At 38.0% G+C, this 22,739-nt stretch overlaps 1 protein-coding gene and 1 pseudogene across 3 annotated transcripts in view; one reads left to right on the top strand and one right to left on the bottom strand.

Annotated features, from left to right (window-relative positions):
- The window catches only part of POLD3 (DNA polymerase delta 3, accessory subunit), a 64,914-nt gene that overhangs the window by 21,229 nt on the left and 20,946 nt on the right, over positions 1–22,739 (bottom strand). For 2 of the 3 annotated variants that reach the window (XM_027581169.2, XM_027581167.2), the window contains exons 3-7: positions 18,879–18,981; positions 9,814–9,853; positions 8,452–8,584; positions 3,234–3,498; positions 2,028–2,100 (exon numbers count right to left, since the gene is read on the bottom strand). In XM_027581169.2, coding sequence (XP_027436970.1) covers positions 2,028–2,100; positions 3,234–3,498; positions 8,452–8,584; positions 9,814–9,853; positions 18,879–18,980 — 613 coding nt within the window. In that variant the 5' untranslated portion in view covers position 18,981. The remainder of the gene's footprint in view (positions 1–2,027; positions 2,101–3,233; positions 3,499–8,451; positions 8,585–9,813; positions 9,854–18,878; positions 18,982–22,739) is intronic. The other variant, XM_027581168.2, reaches the window with a different exon arrangement.
- Positions 12,651–12,777, top strand: LOC113915665 (annotated as a pseudogene).

Raw genomic sequence — 22,739 nt, forward strand, 5'->3', positions numbered from 1 at the left:
GTCTGCTTCTCTCTCTCTCCCTCTGCCCCTCCTCCACTCATGTTCTCTCTCTCCTCTTCTCTAATAAATATTTAAAAAAATAACAGTAATATTCCATTGTGTGGTTATATCACACTTTGTTTATCCATTCATCAGATGATGGACCTTTGGGTTGTTTCCACTTTTTAGCTATCATGAATAATGCTGCTATGGACATTTGTGTACAAGTTTTTGTGTAGACATATAGTTCTAATTCACTTGAGTAGATATGTAGGAGTGGAAGTGTTGGATAACTGTTTAACTTTTTGAAATACTGCCATGCTGTTTTTAGAATAAGCACATCATTTTATATTCCCCACAGCAATGCATAAGGGTAACTGTTACACTTGCTATTGTCCAGCATTAAGTTTTAAATGCTTCAAGTCCCCACAACTCTTTCCTCCAACTCTCATTTTCATTGCAATGATCTTGTCATGTGTCATATACAATAAAAATATTCATCATTTTACTCTAAACATTCATCCCTGAAAAAACATGTTAAATAAATCAACTCTAGAAGCCATTCTTTTTATTAGGTAAATATTTAATTCTTTTATTTTATCCAGTTTCTCCACTGCCTCTATTACTGTTACTGTCTGCCTAGCAATTATAATCATTAACTATTTTATTCTTTATTTATTTGTCTGTCTCTCCTAGTAGTATATAAGGACCATGAGGGCAGAGATCTCACTTGCCTACAGTTTCTCCTTTGTATCACCATGCACAATAGTTCCAAGTACACAGTAGTTGCTCAATAAATATTTACTAAATAAACAAGTGTATACTTCTGTATAGCTTGATTTTCTTTATGACTAGCAAATAGTCATGGCTTATATATTTTAGAAATAATAAAAATGTTTAAATTCACTGGTTACAAATGCACCAAAAAAACAACAAATAAAACAAAACAAATAAAAATGTGGACCTAAAAGTCACCGAGAAACCACACAATCTGATTGGTTCAGTGGACCAGTACCAGCCATGCAGGCCAGTGACATTAGCCACCATCTATTTTCACAGAAGTTGGGAGCCCTCCTTGTGCACTCCGCCTGCAACAATACAATGTGCTTCCCAATAACCTGAAAGTATCAAATTTTCCATCTATTTTAAGAACACAAAAACTTTTTGTGATAGCTTTTTGGCAAATAAACACTATCACTCCAAAGCCTCCTCCAACCACTAATTTGACCATCATGGGAAAGCAGAATTCTGACTAATTTTGCTTGCATAGGCATGTAACAAAACACCTTCCCACAAGATCTTTGTAAAACTGATGCTCCAAGAAAGTGTGCCATAATTATCCCGCGGCTCCTGAATTCTTTCTGGTGTTATGCCACATACCCTCAGGGGATGTGTACTTGGTATGAGAAGTATGAAAATATGTGACTACTGGTTCTTTCCATATGAAAGAATTCTTATTTAAATAAAATTTTTAAATAAAGGCGATTTTGCTTTCTCAAAAAGTATTATTTTTAAGTGGCCACTACCCCCCAGGTCCTTCTAATTCATACTGAGGTCTAGTTCATCATCATGAGTAATCTGTAAAAAAATAACTGCAGAAAGCCAAAGATTTGTTTATGCAGCCCCCTGGGAGACAGGGGTAATAATTAATAATTGTCATACAAGGCAAACCTGAGCCCAGCACCTAGGATATTAACCTCAACACCATACTGTATAACCAAGCAGCCTCCCTCCTATTTTGTCACCCATTTTCAAGAGCCCTATGAAACAAATAATAAATTCTCTTTCCAAGGCAGGAAGTAAAAACAGGAGTAGTAAACTACCCTGCAAGAGATCTAAACTGAACCCAGGTCACCCATAAAATCCACCGTTCCAGTGGGGTTACTTCCATTCAATATTTGGTCAGTAGACTGCAAATTTATGTTAGGATGCAGGAAGGCTGCATGATATACCAGATGGGTAAAAACTGAACAAGGTGGCTTTCACCTCAAATATGTTATTATATTAACATTCATGTATTAATCAAAGGAAGGTAAAAACATGCTTACTCATAGCAGCTTTTCCAAAAAAATTGCTCATCACATTCCCTTTCCCTGGTGCCTTGTTGCCTGTGGAAAATACCTAAAAGCAGAAAACACACATAATTTTTTTCTAGTGTCTAAGGCTATTCTTCAAGTAGCAGTCTTAATCTCTTCAATAGCAGGGCACACCATCATGATGGCACAATCTCTATATAATCATGCCAAAATGTGTCGGCATTAGATGTAAGAACAAATCCAGACCAAAGTATCTGATGTTTATCTCCAAAGCTTACTTGCTCATTGTTCTTACAGACTTACTATCCATGAATGTGTCTAAACTTTTGAGTATATTAAAAAACTACTTAGTTTGATAGAATTAAAACAGATCAGAGGCAGTACAGCACACACTGAGTGGGAGGGAGAACCTCCAAAATGTTACATTTGTAATAATCAGAAGTGGATTTGAACACTGGTTGTACCATTTAATAGCAATCTGATATGCAGGCAAATCACTCAACAAGTCTAGCGCTCAGTTTTTGAGTACACATACAAAACAAGAGATCTCTCCCTCACTGAACTGTTAGAGGATTTGAGCAAAGATCAAAGTATTGGCCCACAGTATTTCCATAAATGTTAGTGTTTTCCTTCCACTCCCCTCTCCTTTCCCAAAGCGGAAGTTGTAAAATCACAATGAAGGTAATAACAATAATAGCAATAATTATGCTTTTCTGGAGTATTTTTAAATAGTGTTTTAATGAGACCATTTAAGTTACTTCAGATGAGTGAATAATAAAAAACTAAGGGAAGCAGCTAAAGAAAAAAACAAAAATTCATAAAACAGAACGAGAATGTTAAATATACTAAGAAGAAAGGCATACATGGTAAAGCTCAGAATATAAGATGTTCCGAAAAAGGCCGTATTGTTAATAAACAGTTCTAGAACTTTGTAATTTTCAAGTATTCTCATATGCATTATTTGGCTTGCACAACAATCTTGCAATGTATACAGGGCCATTTTACAGGAGAATCCAAGGCTTGGTGAGAAGCATTATCGAAAGAAAAAGGACTATTTCAGATGAAAATATCAAGAATTAAAGGATTCAGACTAAAGTAGAAAAACTAGAACATATTATTATACATCAGAACATTATGTGATTAATCTACTACCATTGGAACTCTAATGGTTTTCCATTACCCATTCTGAGCTATCAAGACATATCTTTAAAGACTTACATTTGTTACCTCTTTAGTCTCTGTTTTGGTTTCCTTGTTGACATCTTGGGTTTTAGAAGCAGCTTTAGAGGCAAACATTCCCATTATCCCTTTGGGCTGCTGGAAAATCTGTTTGGAGGTAGGTAGACTATGACCATTGGTTGTCAACTCATTATTGGCTGGTGTCTCACTTGATACCTGAAGATTTGACTGCTCAAACTTTTCAGAAGACGAGGATTCAGCAGCAGCTCTGGGGACTGCAGCTGCACACTGTATGGCACTAAACCTGAGGTCACAAATGTTACATTAATTTCAAAGTCTTGCTTTTTCCACACAATACTTTCTAACTCTAATACTATTAAGTTAGAAAATTTTAGAACTAAAATGGATTTTAGAAATTATTTTGTACAAAACTCTCAGATATAAAACAAGTATTGGAGAGACACTGAGGGACTTGCCCTAGATTATACATCTAGTTAGTAATAGAACCAGGACTGGAATCCGATGTCTTCCACCATACCATATTGAATTATCTTTACTTTTTTGAATAGAGCATCTTAATTCAAAACAAAAAGAATACACCAAAAAATAACAAAAGATTAGTAATCTCACCATCCTTGGGAAATCAAATGGTTATCTTGTTTTTAAAGACCTTCAACTTACAGGACTACATATGTAATAAATATTGACTGAACCAAAATTATGAGCTTAAATATTAACAAACTTTCTGGCAACTCTCCTGGCCAGAGTGGATCATGCTTTAAAACAAGGAAGAAGCTGGGAACAGAGCCACTGGCTCGTATGACTGGTGGTCCTTCACTGTCATTTGTTAATAATTTCTAATTATACCAACTAACAGCACCAGACAAGTATGCCCAAAACCAAGTGAAATTTGGCACAGTATGCATGGCATATTAAAGGGAACATTCATCTCTTTTTCTATAATCATTGTAGATGTGCCTGTTTCACACAAATCACAGTTGTGCTTAAAGCAAGGTTCCCTCACTTTTCTTACAAAGAACAACATTTGATTTCCCCCAGTCTTTAGCTTACTGGGGGTTGCTGAGAGCTCCCTGGATGTAGGCAAGGGCATTATTCATCTTTTGTATTTTAGGTACGCAGTACGAGACCTGGCACACAGAAATACTAGTGAAAGAATGATAAATGAAGTCCCGGGAAGTGAAGACTTCTGGTTTCCCTCTCTTCTTCAATGTATTACCTCAACTTGGGATAAGAGAAGATGGAGGTTAAGAAAGAAACGATGTGGTAATAGTAATTACCTAGGCGATCAACCAGGCACAACTTCAACATTAACTGCTAGAATAACTAGCCTAAGAAAGAAGTCTCTGATAAATCATTTAATTTCAGAAGTAACTTTAGACTGAAAAGCCTCAAAGCTAGAGTGTATAGCTCCAAAAATCTTCTACTGATTTACTACGGTCCACTTCAGAAAACCCCACACTAACACAGATATTTCATGCATCAGAGTTAAGAACAGACGGAAATCATTTCCTTTCGCCCACTAGTCTTCCTCTCTAGCCTTGCAATGCTTCCATGTACAAGGAAAAGAGCAATGTTTTATTTCATTGTCAACATCTAAAGTTGGCCCTGAGAGAACTCTTTCTCCATTTGGTCTACATTCCACACCTTAGGGTCAGGACCAGAAATTGGCAATAAGGAAGAGACCAAGTTAGGCTGGGAACATGTCTGAAGAGAGAAGAATCTGCTCAGTCCTAAAATTTCAACTTTCTTCGTGTCATAGCACTTCTTAAAACACACGAAACAATGAGTCAGATCTCAGCTGGCCCATAATTCTCAGGACCAAATACAAACTTCTTTATTGGAGATAAATTCTTCACATTTCTACCCATGATACTTTAAGTATTTAAGTAGAGTTTCATTAAAGTGCTTCCTATTGCCACATTTCTACTTGCCATGTTTACTTTAGTGGTCCCTGAGCAAATTTCATTTTGAACTTTTGAGTCACCTTTATTCCTGTTTACTTCCTTAATTAGATACAACAGAAGAACTGATTTTTAGAGCTTCATATGCCATAGGTACATTTTAATATAGGTTATTTCTGGAATCTAATAATGTAATTTACATAAATATATCAGGGTATTCATCTTTTCTTATAATCCTTCCCTAAAAAACACCACTTATAAATGATGACTCTTTAGCTATGTAATTATATTTATTTATTTAATAAATATTTGTATGCCTATTATACTTAAGGTTTTGAGCTGTAGAATAAAAGAACTATTGCCTATCATCAATTCACTCAATAATTACTTATTGAATGCTTACCATTTGCTAGGCACCATTTTGGGTACAAAATAGACACAATTCCTATTCTCATGGAACTTCCAGAAACTATGTTTGGAAAGTCTGTATCTATTTCGTCTCAAGGACCTGGTTCTATCAGTTATCCCATCTTCCCCAGTAGTTTCAACCATTTCTTCTTTGACGGCTCTTTCCAACAGTACAAGTTTCCTAACAGTACAAGTTCACATAAAATCAATATGTGATTTTAAAGTTCTCAACTTTAAAAATGTATAGACCCTCCCTTAGTCTCAATTCCTCTTTAGCTACCTCTCTTTTTCCTCCATTTTACTGTCAAATTTCCTGGAAAGAGTTTTTCATATCTGCTGTCTCACTTTCTCATGCTCCCACTTTATTCAGTTGACCAGAATCCAGTCACTCCACTGAAAACCCTCTTAACACTAAATCCAATTAACACTTTTCAGTTCCTATTTTACTTAGCTTCTCAGCAAGGTATGACACTGTCAATCAGTCCCTCCTTAGCTTTTAGAACCCCATATACTCTTGTGATTTTTCTCTCATCTCTGGTTGCTCCCATTTAGGCTCCTCTTCTCTTGCCCATCCGTTGAAAAATGGCTGTCATTTAAATAGTGCTTACTATGTGCCAAGCACCGTTCTAAGTTTTTTTTTGTTTTGTTTTGTTTAGATTTTATTTATTTATTTGACAGAGAGAGAGACAGCAAGAGAGGGAACACAAGCAGGGGGAGTGGAAGAGGGAGAAGCAGGCTTCCCACCAAGCAGGGAGCCCGATGCGGGGCTCGATCCCAGGACCCTGGGACCATGACCTGAGGTGAAGGTAGATGCTTAATGACTGAGCCACCGAGGCGCCCCCCATTCTATGTGTTTTATATATATTCATTCATTTATTCCTTGACAGCCTTTTGAGGTTGGTACCTTTGTTAGCTTCATTTTACTGAGGAGGAAGTTGAGGCACAGAGAGGTTAAATAATTTGCTCAAGGTATACAGCTAGTAATTGTGGCCTCGAGTTTGACTTTCTGCCCTCTCTTTCATTCTATACATTCTCTCTGCATGACTGTATCTACTGCTGTGGCTCAATTAATTATTTTCTCTGATTCCAAAATCTCTATCTTCAAGCCAGATTTCTCTCCTTGACTCTATACTACTGCACGGACATCTCCGCTTGGACTCCCCACAGGCTTCCCAAACTCAACATGTCCAAACCCAATTTATCGTTTTTCCTTCTCTCCCCAAGCCTACTCCTTCCCACATATTCCCTTTCTTAGTGATGACACCATCACACATCCAGACACATGACCACCATCCTTAACAGTATGAACACCCCCCCCCATACACACACACACATCTGGTCCCCAAGCATTACAAAATCCAGGTTTTGACAGCATGACTCTTTTAACCTTCATATGACTTCACGCCCAACACCACTATTACACTTCAGGTAACTGTCATCTCCACCCTGAATCACTACATTTCTCCTCACTGATGGCTTTGTCTCCCAATTATTCAGTCCCTTCTGATCTTGTTCACCACTGCAGCCAAGTGATCTTTCTTTTTTAAGATTTTATTCATCCACTCATTCATTCAAAGAGAGAGCACGTACATGAACACAGGGAGGTGGAGAGAGAAAGAGAATCTCAAGCAGACTCCCTGCTGAGCACAGAGCCCAACACAGGGTTCAATCCCACGACCCCGAGATCATGACCTGAGCCCAAATCAAGAGTCAGATGCTTAACTACCCAGGCGCCCCCAAGTGATCTTTCTGTAATGCAATTTTGCTCATTTCACTCATCTGCTTCAAAATCCTCAGTGGCACCCCAGTACCCTCAGAATAGTCTAAACTCCTTATTCTAGTGGTCAAAGCATATAATCTGACACCTACTTCCATCTTATAGCTCATTATTTCCTACCTCTCACTCTAAGTTCCCGCAACAGAAAATGACTGCGGTCCCACACAAGCACCCGGTTTTCTCGCAGCTCTGTCCTTCTTTCCTACTTCTCCTTTGACTGGCTACTTCTACTCAGGCCTTCAGGCCTCAGCTTAGCGGCCACGCCTCCAGGAAGCCTTCTCTCTTTGGTCTCCTCACTCAAAAGTGGGGGATGAGTGCTCCCCCAAACATCCTCCCACGGTGTTACTCCTATTAGAGCACTGTCACACTATACTATAATTGCCTCCCTTAGGACCATGAGTTCTATAAGCAGGTACTGGGCCATATTCACTCTACAGTGTGTGGTATGGCATAGGTACTTATTAGATCTTGGTAGAATGAATTCAAATGATCTCACTTAGTACCTGTCAAAGTAGTAAGTGCTTAGTATGTCTGGGGAACTGACCTGAACCTTCAATACAACCCCACAAAGTAGGCATTATTATATCTAATTTAAAAATGAAAAAGCCAAAGCTCAAAAGAGTTTAAGTAATTTGTCCAAAACCACCAGGCTATTAAGCAAAAAGCCACAACACAAGTCTGTGCATTATAGTCCATCATCTCACTGAAGATGATACAAAGGATATAAAAGATGAACAAGACCTGATCCTGGCTGTGGAAGATCAAAGGCTTTTGGATGGAAGGTAGAGGGATAACAAATGAGAAATGGTTTTTGAAGGACATCTGAACTGGTTCTCAAAAAATCGGTGGGATTTAGACAAGCAGAGACTGGCGTAAGGGAGTAATGAGGGGGCACAACAAACCTTTCGGTGGCGGTGACAGGATAAATACATGAGAAATAGATTTATGGGGAGTCCACTGGGGTTTTCAGTATGGGTTGTGGCTGCTATTTTTCACCTTATGATGTACTAATAAAACCAGGCATGTGTCTTACTGCAAGATAAATGGGGTTTTACTAGACTTGGCATTCACTCTTAAGAGGCAGCCACTGTGTAAACATCTTACAAAATCAATTCGTAAAGAAGCCCACAAGGAACATTAAGGAGCTCACTTGCTGCAGTTCTGCAAGTTGCTTTTAAGGATGTCATAGTCCGTATTGAACAGAGGCCCACTGTCCTTTAGCATGGCTTTCTGGATGCTGTACACATGGATGCTGGCAGTCACCGCTAGCTTGGACTTCACTGCTACAAGTCAACAGGAAAAGCAGTCTGTTAATACACAAACTTCATAGCATGTGGGGACTTTAACAAGAAACCCTTCTGCATTAAAACCATTTGCAATCTGTGGTGGTCCAAAAGCTCTAAAAGGCCAAAGAGTCACATACACAGTACAACATCAACTCTTCTGTCTATAACTGGGACATCAAGACAAGGTGGTGGTGAGGCAGTTCTAAGTACAACACCTGTGAGGGTATCACTCATCCAGTAAACATTAATGAATGATTGATGATGACTGTGATGTTCTTTATTTTTTTCAGTCAGGGAAGAATCTTACACTCTAGTATATAATTAAAGAATAAGTAATTTCTATCTGAGAAGACTCAATTATATAATTCAATTTTTGTGCAGAGAAAGCAACTCTGTAACAAAAATACTACTAGCCAGCTAAGTCTGAAGAAAAAAAAACCACAACAGAATATCACAAGAACAAATGTTAGATTCCACAAAGAAAGGGACTGTGACTGAGTCTCCAGCACCTACCACAGAGTTTGACAGAGTAAATACTCATTATGTATCTACTGAATGAATAAATCTCACTTTGGCCACCACTGTGGGAATTCAGAAAGACAAAAGTGGACATCTCCACTACCCTGAATACCTCAGAGTTATTTTGTAAGAAAACGACGCCAATGGCAGGAGTCTTTGTATACAAAGTACAACAGTGCAGGTTTCATCTTGAGACATATATCCAGATCATGTGGACCCTATTACAAAACTCTTTTGAACTGGATTTTTAAATAATAAAACCATAATATTAATAGTCTTGAAATGGAAAGATAAATTTAATTTAGAAGTTATGTTAAGTCTTTCTGACTTTAGAAAAGCATTCTTTAATTTTCTTCCTAAAAAATTGTTAGGGAACACAACACAGTATTTAGAGACTACTGTCTTTTTCCAGTTCATGAGCTGTTCCATAGGGTATTCATGATAGTTTTTTGCATGAATGACATGAGCTTTGAAATCCTGTAATGAAAGTGCTTTGTAAATGTCAGCAGCTATTGGTCTTAAAAATGGGAAGTTAGGCAGAGGTGGTATCCTATTTTAACATGTTTCAGAAACTACTAATAAAAGGAATATTCAGCTTTTCAGTTAAATAGCTAAATATATTGTATGCAGATGCTAGGGGCAGATTTTTTACGGTACCTACATTGATGCCGTAAGAGGAAAATCTTGCTAAATCGCTAAACACTCACCTTCCAATTTATCTTCTCTCACTACTGCAACCTTGTGGCACTGTAAGGAAATAACACTTCATTAGTGTTTAAAGCAGTAATACAACTTGGAATTTTAAAGTTTCCTTGCTGATAATTCAATTACACTTGGATGTGAAATTAGGAACATCGGGTACCCCTAAAAAATACAGGGGTACCTGGGTGGTTCAGTCAGTTCAGCATCTGACTCTTGGTTTCAGCTCAGGTCATGATCTCAGGGTTGTGGGATCCAGCGGGGCATCAGAATCTGCTTGTCCCTCTCCCTCCTTCTGCCCCTCCCCCCAAAACAAACAAACAAACAAATAAATAAAATCTTTTTTAAAAAAATCTGTGCACAGGGTGGCTCAATTGGTTAAGCATCGCCTTCAGCTCAGTTCATGGTCCCGAAGTCCCAGGATCAAGCCCCATGTTGGGATCCCTGCTCAGAGGGGAGTCTGCTTCTCCCTCTCCCTCTACTCCTCCCCCACTCATGTGTGCATGCATGTGTGTGTGTGCACGCACGCATGCAATGTGCTCTCTTATAAATAAAATCTTTAAAAAAAATCTGTGTACAGTTTAATAAAGTCAGACTTATTTTTAACTTGTTTACTTTAAAATTTCTCCATCTGGGTAAGAAAAGTGATAGAATATACATATCAATACAATCAAAAACCAAACAAAAGGCAGCCCCCAGCTCACAGTGCTGCCAGCCCACAGAGCGGGGCGAGTGTGCAGCAAGGACAAAGTCCCACTATCTGTGGGGCCCAGGCCCACTGAACACAGTGATCATGGTGGCACTGAGCTCAGGCAAGGTGTGTCATAGCATATCACCAATACTTTGAGTTGAAGCACCTCTCCAGCAGGGACCCAGTCTGAAACAGGCTTGGGACACAGAAATTGGCGTGTTAGCCAAGACTTTCATTGAACAAGGGAAGCTCATTTCGGACAATGTCATGACTCTGCTTGGCCCTTCATGAGCTGAAAAATCTCACCCAATATAGCTGGCTATTGTGTAGTTTTCCAAGGCACTTTCACAGGCAGAAGCCCTGGATAGTTTATCAGATAGAGTGATTAATCTGAACATGCCCTTCAAGGTCATGAAGCAACATCCACTTGCTAAATTCATTCACCTAGCCACCAAGTCTACAACATCAAATTCGACTCTCCCAAAACTACGGGCCTTGGTGACCTGACTGGAAAGCCTCTCATCCAGTGTGAGAGTAACAGATGAGAGATGGTTCTCAAGAGATTGAAGGCTTACAAAGCCCAAACACAGCTGGTCCTGGAATATTACCCACCACACAAAAGGGGTGTTAGAAACATTCTCCAGAACAGAAACCAACAAGATCTGGCCCTATGTGTATGCCTTCCTACAAACAAAAGTTCAACAAATAAACCAGAAAATATCAGTTACTTCATGAGGAAAACTGCATTTACCTAGTAAGATAAGCAGAAGCTCCTCATCCATGCATTTGTCCTAAGACTGACATCTATGAATTCTTTGAAAATTATATTAGTTTCATTTCTACTGATTTTATCTGGAAATTAAGGATGTGCCAAATGAGTCAGATATGAAGATTCAGCTTTTGAAATCATCTAGTGTGTTTTATTCAGTTATCTTCTATGGTGATGCAACTGAAAAACATCAGAAATGTCTAAACTTCAAAAAAAAATTTTACTATATTTAATAATTAAAAGAGCAATTGGTAGTGACCTAATATTTGTTCAGAAGAGTAAGTGGTTGATAAATTTTCCTTATTTTCTGGAAAAGAAACAAAAAAATTCCATGTCATTTGGGGAAAGTATCTCATCAGAGGCTTTTTGCATAGACTGATACCAAAAAGACATCTTTAGCACTGTGGTATATGGCTCTATGAGACACTATGTCTATAAAATTCCAGGAAAAAAACCAACTGGATTTACAGATTAGTTGCAGGATGCAAATTCACCACTGCCTTTACCTAAGACACTTCTTTTTTTCTCTTTTTTAATTTTTTTTTTTTTTGAGAAACAGCTCAAGTGAGCAAGTGAGCCAGCAGAGGGGCGGGGCAGGGAAGAAAGTCCCCAAGCAGACTCCCTGCTGAGCACAGAGCCCAAATCAGGGCTCAACCCCACAAACCATGAGATCACGACCTGAACTGAAATTGAGAGTCAGACACCTAACTGACTGAGCCATCCAGCACCCCTACACTAAGACATTTATAAATTAGCCATATATGCTGAATTTATTTTGTTGTTAAACATACCTTGTTTACTCAGAATTTTCAATTTGTTATAAAAATGTATTAATTAGCACATAGGAAAATTTATTTTCCTAAGATTTTTCTTTTGAGAATACACATGCTCTGAGGGACATGATTTATGTTAGAAATTGACGTAAGTTCTTGCAAAAACACCCAAGTCGAATTTTCAACAGAAAATGTAATTAAAGTCTTATCTTTTCAGATGTTATTCAGTTTAGAAATGTGTGCTTTAGGATCTACTTGTTAGTTTTGCTTTTTAATCAAAATGTAAGATCTGCCTTGATGAGAGGCAGAAAAAAAAGATTAAGAGAAAACTCATGACACTAGTAAAGCAAGCATACTTTATCATCAGGAAATAGAAATAGATCAGGTATGCTTGGGGAAAATTCCCTTGATATATATAGCAATTATAATTAGCAAAAAAATAATTAAAAGGATTTACATGACAGGTTAAAAAAGACCAGGAAAATAACTGAGTTTGCTGAATGAGTTCTTTATTCCTAATCAAAGAAGTTAACACCTGCTTGTGTTCACTGCCATAGTTACGTCCACTGTTATCTGGCAGGAAAAACCTTTACCAGTGAGTATAATCTAAATAGCCATTTGCACAGTGGCAGTATCGTAGCCAATGAGGTTTATCCGAGGCGCGATTATTGCTAATTAAAATGAAAATGCTTTGATTCCTTAGTGGGGCAACAAAGATGCTTGCTGACGTCCTGTGGCCTGGTAGGAAGAATGTGGCAATACAAGAGCTGGAGGAGAAATATGACTCTTCAATGGCATATTTACTCTTACTTTACCTGATGCTAAATCAAATGAAACAAGTCCTTGTAACTGCCTTTGAAAATTTAGCCCATTTTATTCTGGGCACTTAAAATATGAATGCCAGAGAGTGGTTCTTAGGTATTTTGTGTGTACGTGGGGCGGGGGGGGGGGGGGGGGGGGGAGGGGGGAAGGACTTACTTTCCTTTCTTTTGATTTTTAAAAATTCAATGTTGGTCTTTCAAAATGAACCAAGGCTTTTAAGAAGGATTATAGTAAACATTTCATTCTTTACAAAATTTTCTATAAATGTTTATTACATGCTTTCTAAAAATGTTGTGAACTACTAAACGTATGAATTATCACTAGGTTATCTGGCATACATTAGTATTAATGTATTAGAATAAAACTAAATTTTAGAACTGTGAAAACAAACAGAAAAGCAAACACAGCATCTCAAACTGTGAGTAAAAGAGAACTTCTTACTAAGTGATATAATAAGAATTAATGTATAATCATATGGAACCAAATAAAAATTGGATCTATCTCTCACAGACTTGGAATACACAGTAAATCAAGCAAAGATTTAAATATAAAGAATGAAACCATATATATATCATAAGAAAATATGGGCAAATTCTTCTCTAAATGGATAAATGTAAACTGATATAATCTGAGAATAAGGAAAGGTTTCCTAACTATAAACAATAAGAATTAATTTAAATAATACACAAAAACTAGCAAATATACAACTTTTGAGTGACAAAAATAAACTTATAGCAAAGTACAAAGACAAATGATAAAATGGAAAAAATACCTGCAATTCATATCACCAAGAGTTAATATATAGCTTCTAAAATAAAGACACTCCTTTAGAAAAATAGGCAAAAGATATGAACAGACAGTGCACAGAAAAAGAAATGCAACTGACCCTGAAACAGATGACAACATGCATTGTGTGGAGAAGGGGACTCTCACACATTACTGGTGGGAATAAAAAATGGAGAGGGATTTGGCAATTACCCAATGCAGTACATATACATCTTAGGAATCCTAAGAAATGTAACCCTAAAAGTGGCAAAAATATACAAAACACATATTTACTGTAGCACTATCTGTAATGGCCAAATATTGTAATGACTCAAAAAATTATCAAAAAGGGACCACTGAAAAAGCTAAAGTAGATCAATGTAGGATCAGGTGGCTGTAATAAGGAATGAGGAATATTTCCTGTAACTGCTATGGAGTGATGTTCAGGATCTACAGTTAAGTAAAAGAACAAAGTGTAAAATAGGGTATATAGTATGAAAACTTTTATCTAAGAAAAGGGGTAATATGAATATATATTTGAATATATTAAAAATATATACAACAAAAATGGAAGGAGAAGCAAAATCTATTAAAGTAGTTACCTGTAGGGAAAAGCAGGGAACCTAAAAATTGAAAGTAGGAGAAGATTTGAATTTAACTACATACTGAGCTGGTGGCTTAACCACAGAGAAGAGTTATTGCAAGTAACTAAAACACAGGCTGATTGTGCATCCCTAGTAAGATATATCCTACAGACAAAAGGAACTGCAAAGAAATCTTAAACTGTTTCCAGTAAACATATTATTAGTAAAAATAGTAGTTCTGCTTTTCTAAATCTTGTATGTCTGGCTAAAGCAAATACATATTTATGAATAATGTTAGGAACTACCAAAATTTACAACATAAGAGAAAAAAGCAGTATAAAATCAAGCAAGTTAAAAAAAAAAAAAGTAGGGGCGCCTGGGTGGTTCAGTCATTAAGCAGCTGTCTTCGGCCCAGGTCATGATCCCAGGGTCCTGGGATCAAGCCCCACATCAGGCTCCCTGCTCCACGGGAAGCCTGTTTCTCCCTCTCCCACTCCCCCGGTTGTGTTCCCTCTCTTGCTGTGTCTCTGTCAAATAAATAAAATAAATAAAACCTTAAAAAAAAAAAAAAAACGCATAGCTGTAAATTTAAACTGGGAATATTAATATGGTTTCATAATGCATTTTCTCTTTAAAAAAACAAGTCATTCCAAAAAAAATGTCATCTTCTGTACAACCATACAATAAAAATTACAGAGTTAATGAGAAAAGGAGCAGCAGAAATTAACGACTCAAACTTATGCAACTTTCTAAGTAAGGCCCTAAAAACAAAAACTGGTAGCTTCAGGAGAAAATCAGGACAGCCCAGACAGTTCAGTGTGGCCAAATGTTGCCTAAGGGGATACTGAAAATGCATAAAAATGGCACAGCTGAAATGCCAACTTGCTGATGCTGAACAACATAGACCAGGGTAGAGCACTGATTCAATGGGTTCCTTTTAAGATGGACACAGGATTAAGTTCAGCATCCACAAACTCAGAGCCTGGTTGGGGTAAGCCCTCTGAACTTTACAGCAGTTAAAGAAAAATGAAAATACGGCTATTTAATGAGAGAAAGTTGTTCTTTATAGAAAAATTCCAGCCAATAAATTCAGAAAAAATGACAGAACATTACCATTTTGTAACTCCTAGTGAATTAATAATCTAGGCAGCAATAAAATCAATCTCGGCTAAGATCGTTAGATGAACAGCTAACAGGGAACTTCATTAAACATGGATTAAGCTGTCAACCTTCAAAACCACAAAAAGAGAATTAACAAAACATTCCCTTGAAATTTTCAAATAATTCTCTGGAAGATTCTCTGGGTTGAGATTAGAAGGAGGTTTTCACTTTTTTTTTTTAACATTTTGTACAATAACGACTGGAGAAATATTTATATTTTTAAAAAAATCCATCAAAGCCAGTGTCCTTTTTCTTTCTAGAAACACTTAAAACTTGGGGCGCCTGGGTGGCTCAGTCAGTTAAGCGTCTGCCTTTGTCTCAGGTCATGATCTCAGGGTCCTGGGATCGATCCCCGCATAGGACTCCCTGCTCAGCTGAGTCTGATTTTGCCTGCCACTCTGCCTGTTCATGCTCTCTCTCTCTCTCTCCCTCTCTCCTCCTGTCAAATAAATAAAAATCTTTTTTTAAAAAAATAAATAAAAACACTTAAAACTTTAAAAAGAAATTAGAAGGAACAAGAACAAAATCTGACATTATGCTTAATCATCTGGCTTTCCTTAGGAGGGCTTTCTTTAAGGAAGAAAGCATAGGTAAGCAACACTTGACCTGTAATTCCACAGGGTTCAGCAAAGCTGCCCTGCGAGGCTGTTTGGAGGGTGAGTACAAGGCTCCAAAATTCTCACAACCACTTCAACCACAGCAACTCTACTCTTAATATATTTTATATATTAGGATTTTAAAATTTCATTTGAAAAACCATTCTGCTACTTTAAAAAAGCAGGATTTAAATGCCCACTTAAATTGAGAAATAGAATGCCTTCTTTAAGCAAGCCACAGCATAGAAGTTCTTTAACTGATTATGAGTTACACATCGTTTTGAAAGACTGGTTTCAAAAAAGTGCACCAAGGAACACAATTTAAATGCACTTTCGGGGATTCATCCCCAAGCCCCTTAAACCCTGAAGACGACCTGAGGATTTGAAATTAAGAACTTTTGTCCTGTGGGCTAGAATAGAAATCTACAATTCTACCTTAAAACATAAATTCTTAACCTTGGATGCTGTTCCAGAAGATCTGTGAACACTCAAAATTTTATGAATATGTCAACATACATATTTTTCTTTCAGATTCTCAAAGGAATCAGTGATCAAAAAACCACTGCTTTAAAGGAATACAATGATTCCCAGATAAAGAATGGACATGACTGGAATGGCTAAAATTAACAAGTCAGGAAATGACAGATGTTGGTGGGGATGTGGAGAAAGGGGAACTCTCTTACACTGCTGGTGGGAATGCAAGCTGGTGCAGCCACTCTGGAAAACAGTATGGAGGTTCTTCAAAAAGTTGAAAATAGAGCCACCATATGATCCAGCAATTGCACTACTGGGTATTTACCCCAAAGATACAAATGTAGGGATCCAAACAGGTATGTGCACCCCGATGTTTATAGAAGCAATGTCCAAAAGAGCCAAACTGTGGAAAGAGCCAAAATGTCCATCGAGAGATGAATGGATAAAGAAGATGTGGTATATATATATATAATGGAATATTATGCAGCCATCAAAAGGAATGAAATCTTGCCATTTGCAATGATGTGGATGGAACTGGAGAGTGTTATGCTGAGCGAAATAAGTCAATCAGAGAAAGACATGTATCATATGACCTCACTGATATGAGGAATTCTTAATCTCAGGAAACAAACTGAGGGCTGCTGGAGTGGTGGGGGGTGAGAGGGATGGGGTGGCTGGGTGATAGACATTGGGGAGGGTATGTGCTATGGTGAGCTCTGTGAATTGTGCAAGACTGTTGAATCACAGATCTGCACCTCTGAGACAAATAATACATTATATGTTAAAAAAAAAAAAAAGAAGAAGATAGCAGGAGGGGAAGAATGGGGGGGGGAATCGGAGGGGGAGATGAACCATGAGAGACGATGGACTCTGAAAAACAAACTGAGGGTTCTAGAGGGGAGCGGGGTGGGAGGATGGGTTAGCCTGGTGATGGGTATTAAAGAGGGCACGTTCTGCATGGAGCACTGGGTGTTATACACAAACAATGAATCATGGAACACTACATCAAAAACTAATGATGTAATGTATGGTGATTAACATAACAACAACAAAAAAAAGAACGGACATGACTGGACTGGAGGCATTGACTAATTAAAGAAAGACACAGAGGGGGTTAGTTAATCCTGGAAACAAAAGGAAAGAAGACGTTCAGATGCAAACTTGGGCAGTATCCATTACAGAGCCATGAATAGGGAAAGGATTCTAATGGCAGGTTTATTTCTGAGAGCAAATGAATCGGGTCTGCTTAATTTTGTGTTTCTGATATATAATGACATCTGATTCTGTCTACACTTACAAATACCTTGATTATCATCTGGCTTGCCAAATAGCTTACCAATAAGGAAAGAAAATGCTGGTCATACAATATAAGGATCTGATCCCCATAGCAGTTGTTTCTCCTTGTAGATTACTAAATTGCTATTTCAAATTAAAATCTCACATGCTTGGGACTCTTGCTACAAGACAAATCCAATCAGCATTTTGATAAATTAGACTTTTCTGATTTTAGGACTTTAAGGGAAAGTCAAAAGAGAAGAGAAAAACATGTATTAGTGGATCACTGAGAAGGAAACCTAATCCTTGGGCTAAGTTCTATGGGCCTGATGGTGGTGGTGGTGGCAGCAAAAGAGCCTTCAGCATAGAGGTTTGAGGAAGTGAGATCAGAAGAGGTGTGCCTTACTTTTGGGAGGAAGCCAGAGAGGAGAAATTATCAAAGTTCTCACGGATCAGTCTGGCGCAGGGAAAGGAACGAGTTATCTCAGCAGAGATTCTGGTGCCCATCCAGGCATGGAAGTAATTGATCCCGGAGCCCCTAAGAGGGACATGAAAATAGCTAAGAGAAAGTCAGTAGGTCTGAGACAGCTTTGTGGTCAGGATGATGAAAACAGCAGTGACCTGTGTTGACGGATGACCAGAGACCAGATGGGGCTATAAAAAGATACATGAGAATAAGGATGTTCCTGGCCTCTGCCTATGCACTGCATTAACTCAGCCCCCTGTCAACATCCCCATCCTTCAGCCAATCAGACATAAGCCTACCAAAATGAAAGCTCTAACTGAAATCCAGCTCAGTTAAAAAATAAATAAAATTGGACTTCCTGAACACCTGAGTTTGTGGTTTGACATCTGAGCAGTCTGGAAATTAATCATCACTGTTCCCAATATACTTTCAAGAAGAAGAAAGAGGACTAACAGAGCAGTCTCCTAATGTCTAAGAAAACTGCATAATCATGATATTGTCTCTGCATCACAGCCAAGATATTACCCAAACTTTGCAGAGTTTTAGGTTTAATCTAAAAATCCAAAATAAACATCATCTTGAACTGTCTTTTAAAACTTCCATAATACTGAATCCTGTTTTTTTCCCATGTTATGTTATATAACACGGTTTATAGCTCAAACATATTTCAACTCATTATAAGATTCTGACAACTTACGGAATGTCCATTCTGAATGAGACTGCCAGACACTAAATAGGTGACATGCAGCTGGGCTCCCGAATTCTCTTTTCGCTTCCTTTCAACATAATCGTATAGCATCCTGTTCCAAACAAAAGGTACAAGTCATTATTTGTAAGAGTTTTTACCTCATCAACTCTTAATTCATGACTTAAAAGTTAGATATATTAAATCTGACAGTCTATCAAATTTTTTTACAGGATATTTTGCTCCCATGGGCAGAAAGTTAAAAAAAGACAGACTTTAGATAGGACACACAGGTTGGGGTCAACTTGTACTGAGTTGGCACAGTGACCAAACTGAAATAAATCTAATAATAAGGCAAGAGGGACTGAACCTGCTTTAAAACAGTGGCAATACCATACAATGGAAACAACAATGAGTCAAGAAAAAGTTCAGTCACTATGTGATCCTGGATAAGTTAATTAATTTTTCTAGGCCACTTAATCTTGAGGTATAAAACCAGGAGGCTGTATTGCATCAGTGATTCTCTTAAACTGGGATTCATATGGCCATTTATAATCCTCCACCCCCAAAATGTAAGCAAAATGCACATGTGTTTTTTGTGGGGAGACAGTTCAGGGTTTTCAACAAATTCTTAGTGGGATTACTCTAAAACATTAAGAACCACTATGTAGATGGTTATAAGTGTTTAGTTCTGAAACTCCAATTTTATGTTCACTCAGACTCAGTGCTGTTTCAGAACTGCAGAATGTAACAGCTTACTCACACTGCCTAGTATTCAGAATATTCGTTAACCTGAAATTGCCAGTCAATGTAGAAATAATGTTGCTTTTAGTAACGTCCCTACATTCATTTTTATTCTTATGTTCCAGCAAGCACCAGAAGTTGGCTCCTTGTAACAACCTACAGTTTAAGGAAATAGTTTAACAAAAGCAACAAAAGAGATGCATCATTTGTGTCTTTTATGTCAAGAAACATTTACTGAATCTCTGACATGTTATACTTCTGCCAAGGATAGCTAAAAACTCAAAACTTCCAAGGGAAACTCAACCTACACAGTTAACCACTCTTCTTGAAGTATCTGCTCGCTTAGCTTCCATGATCCCATGCCCCACTGAGTCTCCTGTTACCCCTCCAACTGCCTCTGCCCCATTTCCTGCACAGACTTGACTACCTCCTCCTTTTCCATACTGCTGGAGTTCTGTTGTCAGCTATCTTTTTAAATTTATAGAGTGACCAATCATCTAGGTGTGCCTGGATCTGGGGGGTTTCCTGAGACGTGGACTTTCGGTGCTAAAACCAACAGTCCTAGGCATACCAGGATGGTTGGTCACCTTACTACCTATTCTCCTTTTGGTTTCATTCATCCTCATGGTTTCATTTATTCCTGTCAACATCATTGGCTCAAACCATACACACACGAAATCTGGGAGTCATTATCCTTCATTTCTCCCTGTCCAGTGAGTTGCCAAATCTCATTAGTTCTTCCTCCCAAGTAATTCTTGACTCCATGCCCTAAATCTCTTAACTGGACTGTTTCAATTTCAAGTGTCACTTCTGCCCTGCCCCTTTCCCATTCATTTTCCACAAGGCCACCACCGTGAAGTTTTAAAAATATAAATCAAGTCATTTGGTCAACAAAATTTTACTTTATGTTCTATGTCTTGAGGATAGAGCAGTAAACAAAGGAGTCAAAATTCCTACCATTATAGAAAAGAGAAACAATAAACAAATGAGTATATATATGTCAGACAGTAGTAAATCTATGGGGAAAAAAAAGGTAAGGAGAATGGAAAGTACCTGCGAAGTTTTGCTGTTTTATATAAGGTGATTAGGGAAGGCTTCATGAGCAGAGCCCTGCAGGAAGTGAGGGACCCACCAATGTGGATATCCTGGGGAAGAATGTTCTAGGCAGAGGGAACAGGAATGTAAAGGTTCTGAGGCAAAACTGTAAATAAGCAAGGTCCAAGGAACAGAAAAGAGACAAGTGTAGAGGAAGAAGAGTGGTGGGGAGAGAGAGCCAAGAGCCAGATATGCAGGTCTTTATGGCTTCAAGCAAGGAAGTCTCTATGGACCTCAAGCAAGGAAGTCATCAGAAGGTTTAGAACAGAAATAAGATGATCTCACCTTTTAGAAGGATTCCTACTGCAGTGTGGAGAATATACTGTTGAGGGGCAAGAGAGGAAAGAGGGAGACTAGTTAGGAGGCTACTGCAGTAATCTGGGCTAGAGATAGATGATGGTAGCTCAGACAAGGATGTTAACAATAGAGGTAGCAATTAGTGGATGAATTCTGAGTATATTTTAAAGGGAGAAACAACAGAATTTGCTGGTGGATTGATTTTGAGGTATGAGAGAAAGAGGAGTCAAGGATGATTGGACTAAGCAACTCAAAGAATGAAGTTGTCATTTGCTGAGATAGAGAAAAGCAGGTGCTTGAGGAGAAATTAGGAGTTAGGTTTTGAGGCATGTTAAGTCTGAGATGCCTATTAGTCAGTAAGTGATGTTGAAAGGTAGTTGGAATTCATCTCTGAATATCCTTGTTCCAAAGTTTTCAGTCTTTCCCTATCTCTTAAGGATTGATTCCAACACCCTAGCAATGACATGTACAACTCTTCTTGTTCTGGCCCCTATTATCTCTCACCATTCTCCCACATTCACACTATTTTCAGTCTTAGGAAACATTCTGCAGTTTCCCTTGCTCCTTTGTATGCCCTTTCTTCTGCCTAGAATGCTCTTCTCAGACCTCATCTACCTAACTCCTCATCAAGACAACAGCTCATGTGTGAAGCCTTCCCCAACACCACCAGGCTAGCAGGGCACCCCTGCCTTCTAAGTTCTAACCGAAACTATACCATACCTATTAAAGCCCTTATCACATTGTATTCTAACTACTTAGTTATATATCTGCCTCCCCATTGGACTATAAGCTAGCTCCTTGAGGACAAAAATGTGCCCTATTCAGTATTCTTGTTGATTCTTCTATCTTGTCCTCTTTAGTGTTTCCTTCCATGCAGTAATTATGCTAGGGAAGATGAGGTAATGCAGATCCATGAACATTTTAGCTTATTTATGGTATTTAAGATCATGTTAGTAGAAGAAATGATAGGCAGGGGCCATGACCAAGATGCTCTCAAGCTTGCTGGCTAAATGCATTCTCTTTTATCTACAACTTGTAGTCTTATCTCTATCATCACAGCCATTGTCCTCTATGCACTTGTCTCCCCAAATCAACCCAAGTTCTCTTTTATATTAACAAGGTCAAAACTGCACAAATTTTTAAAAAATAATTTCCAGGGGTGCTTGGCTGGCTCAGTCAGTAAAGCATGCAATGGTTGATCTCGGGGTTGTAAGTTTGAGCCCCACGCTGGGTGTAGAGATTACTTAAAAATAAAATCTTTAAAAAATAATAAGAAGAAGAATTTCTGTATATCTTTTGAGTCTCTAAAACATGTTTATCTAATTGAATTATACCATTTTATCTTTACTGACAAAATATGTAAAATATTCTTAAGTATCAAATGACAACAAATGACTTCTTATAAGATGCACTTCCGACACACATGATTAACTATATCTCTCATTTTAATTTGTTAATTTTCCCTGATCAGTTCCACCCATAGTTTTCCCTAGGATGAATACAGTGTATAGTCTATATTGTCTTCCCTAACCTATTTTAATTCCTTCACAGCATTTTTACAACCTGAAGTTATCTTGTTTAAATCAATGATGAGAAAGATCTAGTCTGTCAGGTTTACTGTTTTATAACACCGTCTAAAATAATGCTAGGGGCGCCTGGGTGGCTCAGTCGTTAAGCGTCTGCCTTCGGCTCAGGTCGTGATCCCAGGGTCCTGGCATCGAGACCCGCATCGGGCTC

The sequence above is a fragment of the Zalophus californianus genome, chromosome 11 (assembly GCF_009762305.2).
Source record: "Zalophus californianus isolate mZalCal1 chromosome 11, mZalCal1.pri.v2, whole genome shotgun sequence".
Classification (NCBI taxonomy): Eukaryota; Metazoa; Chordata; class Mammalia; order Carnivora; family Otariidae; genus Zalophus; species Zalophus californianus.